The 8626-nt window shown below is 59.9% G+C and overlaps 2 protein-coding genes across 2 annotated transcripts; one reads left to right on the top strand and one right to left on the bottom strand.

The window, feature by feature from the left end:
- Nucleotides 1-42: 42 nt before the first annotated feature.
- On the top strand, nt 43-1250 carry TSSK3 (testis specific serine kinase 3; the record flags this gene model as incomplete). The annotated part of the gene is made up of 2 exons (XM_084497334.1): nt 43-187; nt 589-1250. The coding sequence occupies 2 exons, from the start codon at nt 43-45 to the stop codon at nt 1248-1250; spliced, it is 807 nt and encodes a 268-aa protein (XP_084353460.1).
- Nucleotides 1251-1750: 500 nt separating this feature from the next.
- On the bottom strand, nt 1751-8600 carry BSDC1 (BSD domain containing 1). Its single transcript, XM_084497070.1, has 11 exons — nt 8515-8600; nt 8190-8250; nt 7697-7813; nt 6984-7154; nt 6822-6876; nt 6071-6186; nt 5844-5912; nt 5564-5645; nt 4863-5402; nt 4269-4372; nt 1751-3706 (listed from the first exon to the last, which is right to left on the bottom strand). The coding sequence occupies exons 1-11, from the start codon at nt 8523-8525 to the stop codon at nt 3674-3676; spliced, it is 1359 nt and encodes a 452-aa protein (XP_084353196.1). The 5' UTR covers nt 8526-8600; the 3' UTR covers nt 1751-3673.
- Between the last annotated feature and the right edge of the window lie 26 nt (nt 8601-8626).

Genomic DNA, 8626 nt, shown 5'->3' with positions numbered 1-8626 from the left:
GGGGTTGACCTGAGGCTGACTGGTCCCGGCTCGTAGGAGGACATGGAGGAGTTTTTGCTTGCCAATGGCTACCAGCTTGGCAAGACCATTGGGGAGGGAACTTACTCCAAAGTGAAGGAGGCCTTATCCCTAAAGCATCAGAAGAAAGTGGCAATTAAAATAATTGATAAGAAGGAAGGCCCAGAAGGTAAGAGGTGGCCCCGAAGGGACTCCAGGCTGAGGCACCACCCCTCCTTGAAGACTTCCCATTCCTGCCAGAAAATAAGTTTCCCAAACTTTCCACCTAAGCGCAGTTTGGCCGGATGCTGACCCCCAGCGGAGCAGCTGGGGGCTGTGACCCAACGATTATTTAGCTGGCTGCTCCTGCAACTGCAGGGAGGGCCAAGTGCACGCAGAACCCAGCACCCTCTCTGGACGAGCATCCTGGGGGAAAGGTTTGGTTCCCCACAAGGAATTAAGCACACACGGTGCGCCCTTCCCTCCCTCTACCCATCCCCGTGGCCTCAGCCGGGAGAGGTGCAGGGCATCAGTAGCTCGAGGATGGCCCCAGCCCTGCTCTGTGAGTAATTTTGCCTCCTCTCCTGACAGAATTTATTCAGAGATTCCTGCCCCGGGAGCTCCAGATCGTCGGGCGCTTGGACCACAAGAACATCATCCGGGTGTACGAGATGCTGGAGTCCGCAGAGGGGAAGATCTACCTGGTGATGGAGCTGGCGGAGGACGGGGACATCTTCGACTGCGTGCTGCGCGAGGGTCCCCTGCCCGAGCGCCGCGCCAGGGCGCTCTTTCGCCAGCTGGTCGAGGCCATCTGCTACTGCCACGGCTGCGGGGTGGCTCACCGCGACCTCAAGTGCGAGAACGCCCTGCTGCAGGGCCGCATGGTCAAGCTGACGGACTTCGGCTTCGCCAAGCTGCTCCCCAGGGGCCGCGGGGAGCTGAGCCGCACCTTCTGCGGCAGCACGGCCTACGCGGCGCCCGAGGTGCTGCAGGGGGTGCCCCACGACAGCCGCAAGGGCGACGTCTGGAGCTTGGGCGTCATCCTCTACGTCCTGCTGTGCGCCCGCCTGCCCTTCGACGACACCAACATCCCCCAGATGCTGTGCCAGCAGCAGAAAGGAGTCTCCCTGCCCAGGCACCTGGGGGTCTCCAGGGAGTGCCAGGACCTCCTGAAAAGGCTCCTGGAGCCAGATATGATCATGAGGCCCTCGGTGGAGGGGGTCAGCAGGCACCCCTGGCTGGCGAACCCCTGAGAAGTACCCGCTCTGCCCTCCCCCAATGGGACAGATTGCTTCTAAAATGACGATAAATTTGGATGTCAGTGTTTACCATCTATGCAGCCTCCTGGGTGCCCTGCCAGGCCTCTGGCTGGCAGAGACAGGGCCTGGTTCGTATCTGGACGCTTTTACCTGCTCCCTCAAAGCCTTCAGTGGCAGGGAGCAGGGCAGACACAGCAAGCTTCACACAAGTTCCACACAGTCTGGGGCAGTGTTTGCATGTGGGGGGGGCACAGGGATATGCAGCATGGGGGCCAGGAGGATATACAACACTTGGGGTCATGTGGATAGGCAGCAGGGCACCCCAGCTGCCCGGACACCTCTGCTTGTCCTCATTCCTCTCCCATTCATCCCCCCAGCTAAGTGAACCTCCCTTGGGGTAGGTAGGAGGACAGGGAAGAGAAATTTAAAGCAGTTGGCTCCCTCAAGGCAGCTCTCCCCACCCCGCCGGCAAAGGAAAGGAGGACACAGGTAGCAACTCTGTAGAATTCCTTTAATTGCTGTTAACTGCAAGTCTGTAAAAGGTTTGGAGAAAGTCATTGTTACAAAACTACCAGCTGTTAGAAGTGTTCCTGGTTTTTTGCCCCAGCTAGAAAAGGCTCAGGGAGATGCGGAATAGTTCAGAACAGAGAATATTGCACAGACAACCCCATGGTTAATTTGACAGAAGAAAAACAAAACAAAATGACACAGATGAGAGCACTGCACCCTGAAGCTCTGCTGCTGGGCCAGGGATGCCGCTGTGACTCATGCCTTCAGCCTGCTGCCCCAATCCCTCGGCAGAAACCTTCCACCACAAGGGCTTCTGCTGCTTGAGCCCACCCCAGGGCGAAGCTGCAGCAGGTTTCAGAGGCTCTGCTGTGTACCAGCAGCTCAGGCCCGGGACCCCACACACAGGTTGTGCAGCACAGACAAGAGCTCGTGTAAGGGCCTGAAGTCGGTGCTGCCACCAAGCCACCCAGGGGAGCAGCTGCATTTGAGAATCTCCCCAACAGCGAGGAGAAAAAAGAATTAAAAATAAAATCAAGTCTTCCAAGTGTACCTAGGCTAATGCTATCCAGAAACAGAAGGAAAGCCCCAGCTCACATGGAGCAGCCCTGCAAGGGGCAGAAGGACAACGGTAGCACATATAAAACCACCACCCAAAAGGCCAAAAACCAGCAGCGTGGGCTCTGCCCCTTTAGGATAACTTCGTGTTAGTGACCCCCACTGAGGAGCACCTCGTGGCACCACGAGGGAGCTGCCTGCAGAGGCCGTGGGACCGAAGGAAGCGTTGCAAGCAGTCACAGGGGGTTGGGTGAGGGAAACCAGGTGAGCGCAGGGAATTTTGTGACCCTGGTGCGGCTGGAAGGCGAGGAGGGCAGACACACCAAGAGGAGCCATCTGTGCTCGGATGCCTCTGCCTCTCCCCGGGCTGGGAGGAGGCTGAGCCTTGGCACCACAGCGTGTTGAAGCCATCAGTGGCCCACAATGGGGCCTCGCGAGGGCACCGCAGCACAGGGTTCCACTCCCAAGCTGACCCAAATCACTGCCTGCCCAGAAGGGCTCAGTGAGAGCAAGCCACAAAAATCTCTGCTTGGAGAATTGAATGAGAAGTACCTAGAATGCAGTAGAGGAAGGCAGCACAGCTGGTCTAGCTGTGAAGGGGAAAGCATCGAGCCCTGGCTCTCAGAGAAGCTGTTGCTCTTGCCGCAGCAAAGAGGAGTTCCCATCAGAAAAGGCTTCCAAGACAAAAAGCCAGGCAGAAGCTCAGGGTTTGGCAGGGAGTTTGGCTCCTTCCAGAACAGCCCAGCGCTGGGCCAAAGCCACAAACCAACCGCCTTTTTTGTGGCAACGAGTGAAAAAGCAAATGGGGCTTCTCCTGCAGCATCTCCAGCCCCTGGCCATTCCCCACGTGGGGGCTTTCTCTGGGGACAGCCTGACCAGCAGCACAGAGCAGTGAGCGAGTGGGAGCAGCACCCAAGATCCTTTGAACTGCTGTACCATCGATTACACACACACACACACACAAGCAAACACTCAGCCAACAGGCAATTCGGCAGCACCAAGCAATCCTGCCGGGTGCCCGAGTACCTGCTCACCCCAGGGACCCCTCCCTGCATCGCATCTGCCTCCACCCGACACTTTTGGGGCAGTCAGTTTTGGCCTCGCCAGCCTCTAGGACCTACCGAGAAGATGAACTCCCTAGCAGCTACGTGTACGAGCAAATTCCTGCTTCCTTCTCCTCCTCCAGGTCTGAAGGGGTCATTTGAGATGCCCACAGGATTTAGCAGGAACGAAATTCCTCCAGCCAGGAACTGCGATCCCCAGCACAGTTACACACAAAGGAACAGCCGGTCCGTGATTTAATTCACATTCGATGGTGGAAATGAGCCTGTGACACACTGGAAGAAGGTGGTTTATTCCCAGTCTTCCCACTCTTCATCTTCAAGCTGCAAACAAGAAGAACATCTCTGTTGTTTCTGTAACTCAGACGTCTATTGGCAAATCCTCCTGCCCAGGGCACCCGAGCTGGTGCAAAGCCTGACGTATCCACTCACTCCCACACCCACACAGCAGAGATTTCCTTGCTGCGCTCCGCCTGCGGAACCTGCACACTCAGCCCTCTTTAAGCACGTCCATCCTTCTTTAAGCACGAAAACCCTTTCTCTGCTTTACCTAATCCCCATGCTGAGCTCCCAAGCAAAGCCCGTGTCCTCAAAGAGGGAGTGACACCTTGAGAAGCTGCCTGTGAGCTGCTCGAGGCAGGCACCTGCCTGCTGTGGTGCTGTCCTTCAGGCCAGCAGCAGCCACATCCGCACATCCTGCAGCAGGGCTGACACTGAGGGCTTGGCCCTTTTGCTCTGTGGTCTCTCCCCGCCTGGCTTCAGGCCCAGGGGAAGCACCCAGCAAGAGCAGAGCGCTGCAGCATCACCCCAAGGAGCTGATGAAATGCTGACGCCTTCCCCGAGCAGCCTTCTCGCTCGGCTGAGCGAGCGCCTCCCCTGCACTCACCTCCCCAGAGGCTTCCACCTTGGACAGCACCAGCTGCACCTCCTCTTCAGTCATGTCCAGATCAAAGTCCTTCTCCCAGTCCTCGCTGATATCCGTGCTGGAGCCTGTAAGCACAAACACCACGCCAGAGCCATCAGGGCTGTGCGTGCTCTCCAGACACCCCGGCCAACGCAGGAGCCGCCCGAGCAGGCCCACGAAGCGCTCATGGGGCTCAGCTCCAACGCACCCTGCCCGAGGAGGGAGAACCTCCCCCGCTCCCAGCAGCTCCCTGCCAGGCGTGGGACGCACTGAGCTGCGTTTCTGTGCCAGCTGTTTCTGAGGGCTGCTCCCCCGGGCGCAGGACAAGTGGGAGAGGCGGGTGCTAAAACACGTTCTCCTCTGGGCTGGGAGAACTGGGACAGATCACACCTCACTCACACACAAAATGCAGCAGGTAAGGAGTGACAGTGTGACAGATATGGGGACTGCCACAGTCAAAACAGAAGGCACAACCTCCTGGGGCAGAGGGATGCTCCTCGGGGTGACAGGCAGAGGGAGAGAAACCCACCCCCTGCACAGAGCACAGCCTCGGCACCACTGGCCCCACACACGCACCTTTCTTGCCGTTGTTGGAGGGGGTGGACTTCCCACTGTCCGAGTTCAGCTCAAAGATCCGCAGATCCGTTGGTCCCTCCTCTTTCAGAGTCTCTGTCCTGCCCTGGGCTCTGCTCTCCACCTCTCTGAGCTCTGGAACAGCCGGCTGCTTGGAGGATGCTGCGGGCTCCCGGGCAGGTGCAGGAGGATGCCCAGGTTCTGGGGGCTTTGGCAGAGAGCTCGGCTCTTCCGAAGTGGCTTCCAGCAGCCTCTGGGAGAGGTCTCTGGCCCCGTCTGGCTGTGCTCCAGTCTGTAGCTGTGCGGCAGGCACAGAGGCAGGGTTTGCAATCTGAGTCACAAGGGAGATGCTCTCACTGCTCTCGGAGGGGCTCCCCTCTGCTGGGGCCGGCTCAGGAGGGAGGACAGCCCAGCCTTCCTCTGAGGGACCCTTGCGAGAAGCAGGGTGGCTTCCCTCCAGGGCTGCAGGGGCAGCTGCTTTCTCTGCTGCTTCTGGAAATTTCACGTTTGCACGAGGCAGGGGGGACATCCCCAAGAGCTCCTCTGTAGGAAGGCAGAAGAGAAGCAAGAGATGTTTCAGCGAGCACAGCGGCAGCTGGGCCAGGAGCTGGACATGGGGGAGCGAGGAGCAGCCACCACCCTCCCAAACTCAGGGTGCCGAGGTCCGCACGAGCCCACCCCCAGGCCCCCACCCCCTGACCCACCTTCATCCTCTTCCCAGCCTGGCTCCTCCCGGTGAATGCTCTGCTCCGCGCGCTGCTTCAGAGCCTCCCTCCGGGCTTCATCCTGCAGGGAGCTCAGCATCAGCAGCTGCTCACATCCCTGGTCCCTTCACCCCCCAGGCACAGCAAGGACAAGAACCCAGGAATAACAGCCCAGAGCCCTGCCCTTCCAGGAAAAGGAACCTTCTGCCTCTTGGGCCTGCCTCACAGAGCTCCTTGCCTGGCGTGCCCACCCGCAGGGGGAACACCCACCCTGACCTACCTGCTCCAGGCGATGCAATTTGTAGAAGTAGCGCTGCCAGAACTCTGAGTGGGAAACAGCCACGGGGACCTGGGAGCAACGCAGGGATCACGGCGTGAGGGAGGGCTGTGGCTGCTGCCTCACCCCTCTCTCCCCCTGAACTTCACAGGCACCACTGCAACCTGCGTAAGGCAAGTGGTTTTACCACTTGCACCACTGCGCCAGTTTGCCATAAACCAGCTCCTTACCATTTTAGTGTAGAGAGCCCGTATGGAAGGGCTGGTTGCCAGCAGCTCCGCGATCTCCCCTTTCTTCTCCTCCAGGTGAAACTGGGAGAGCCAGGCCTCGAGGAGCTCAGCAGGGCCTGGGAAGGAGAGGCACTGAGATAATTTTTGGCACAAGCAAGGCACAAAAAGTTTCAGGAAGTTTCCTCAGATAGATGCTCCAGAGCAGACCAGCTGGGATGAGCAAAGGGCAGGCGAGGGAAGGCAGGAGCACAGCAAGACGCAGCCCTGACAAGCACGCCTCCTCCTCGAGGCCTCAAACCCCACACGACAGGCAGGAGGGGATTTGCAAGCAGGACGCAGTCAAAGCAGAGAAATCAGGGAGGGGAGGAGCAGCAGCTTCAAGCCACGAGCAGCCAAAGCCCCGAGGGGTGCCTGCATTCCCCCCACCCACTGCATGCTCCCCGTCCCCAGAGGGAGCTGCTCCTCGCTGCTGCAAGAGAAACCCCAAAGCCCCACACGAGGCTCAGCACGCAGAGGGACGGACACCAATCTCACAGCAACGACTGCGAGGGACACACAGGGCCCTGCAGGGTGGGTCCTCTGCCAGCAGTACCAGCAGTAGGGGTGGTGGAACCCACAGCAGGCTCCCAGCCCAGCCTGGTCCCGATGGCAGCAGGGCAGGGCTGCTGGTGACAGGCTGTAGGTGATGGGGACACCCCACAGCCCCCACAACAACCCCCCCAGGCTCTCGGCAGCACTGCCGAGCCCATACCATCGGGTTCGTTGCAGTAGGTGGCTGGGTCTGACTGGAGGCTGTAGAGGCGAGCCTGGAGAGAGGAGAACACACGGGGAAGAGGAGTCAGTGGAGGGGCAGCAGCGGGGTTGGGAAGATGAGGTGCAGTGCTGGGGAAAAGCTCTGAGATGGGGCACTCACCTTCGCGCTGTCGTAGGGTTCTGTGGTCCCCGTGGGGGTTGCCATCAACGTTATGACATCGCAGTCGATGGTTTTGTCCGGCGAGGGGGCAAATGTGTCTGAGATGACGCCCAGGAAGTCAGAAATCCCCTTCCTCACCTTTTCAGTCGCACCTGAGGAACCTTCTGCCCTCTTGAAGGAGAGAAGCAGCACAGTGTAAGTAACAGGACAAATCTGTCCGTTCTGGGTGTGTTCTTTCCAGGAAGAATGATTTTTCTCCCTTCAAAGCGTGCTAACAATGCAGCCACATGTCCAGGCTGTGCAAAGGGTGTGGTGCCACTGGTCCGACTGGAAGCCCTTCATGAGAGGTTGGTTGGGAACGGAGCCGAGGCTTTGAGGGGAAAAGCAGCCAGGCTCAAGGCCTGGCACAGCAACAGCTCTGTGGGGCTAAAGAGGGCAGCTCAGGCAAAGGTCTGATATGACACGATGGTGACACTGCCAGGAGCCAGAAACGCACTGGTCACCTTCCCACGCTCATTCCCAGAGGTTCCTCACACCACATGGAAATCCCACACAGGGCTCAGAATCAGATCTGCACAGGAACAAAGCCTGAAACCCACAGCCTGTGTTTATATCTTGGGGTCTGTTTGAAGGATCGTGCCCTCAGTGCCAGCTGTGGCCGTGCCCCATTCACCCCGTCCTGTAGCCCCCAGCTCTCCCCCTCCTCTACTCACTGCCAGTTTGTCCTTGACCACGCTGGCCGTAGCGGCGATCGTGCAGGCCGTGTCATGCTGCACTACTTGGGTGAACTCGGCCAGGTCCCGCTTCATGAACTCCAGAGCTTCTGAGGACTGCAAGAAGACAACAGACAGATCATCTGCCTGCTGTGGCTCTCCAGCAGAGCCGTGGTCGCTCTGACGTTTACACAGCTGACACCCCAAGAGCCCTCGGCACAACTCGTGCGATGGGCAGGGCTGTGGTGAGCATGGTAAAGGCGGGACGCAGCCGTTCCCAAAACCCAGAACGGCATTTTTTATGTTAAAAACCGAAATCGAGGTGTTTTGGAAAGCCTTGTTTGGAGCGTTACGTAGCGTAACGACCACGAGCAGCGCTGTCACGCAGGAAGTTACACAGCACCGGGCAATGCTGCTCGGCTGCTCCTCCCAGCTCCCGATCCCGGTGCCCCCCGGCCGGCTCCCGGTGTCCCCCCGGTGCCCAGCCCCGTACCTTGTCCCTGACGGCCTGGAAGCTCTGCTGCAGCCAGCCCCGCCACCAGCCCGCCTCCTCCCTGCCGGGGAAGGACGAGAGTCAAGGGGAGGGCCTGGGCCGGGCCCCACCGCACGGCACCGGCACGGAACGGAGCCCGGCCCGGTCCCCGGAGCCCAGCCCCACACCGGATCCCAGCCCGGTGCCCGGTTCCCGAACCCCAGCCCGGTACCGACGCCCAGACCCCAACCCATCCTAGCCCGGGCCCGGTCCCCAGATCCTGAATCCCAGCCCGGTCCCGGTCCCGGCCCCGATGCCCGGTCCCGGTCCCGGCCCCGCCGCTCACCCGTCCGCCATCTCGGCGGCGTGACGTCACCACTATTTACCGACCCCTCACCCCGCAGCCCCGGGGCGGGGCGGGGCTCCCGGCGTCGTCACTTCCGGCGGGCGGGCGGGGC

The sequence above is a fragment of the Aythya ferina genome (genome assembly GCF_964211825.1).
Source record: "Aythya ferina genome assembly, chromosome: 24".
NCBI classification, from domain to species: domain Eukaryota; kingdom Metazoa; phylum Chordata; class Aves; order Anseriformes; family Anatidae; genus Aythya; species Aythya ferina.
Note: the sequence above shows the minus strand (reverse complement) of the source record. Positions and strands in the feature narration are given on the sequence as shown.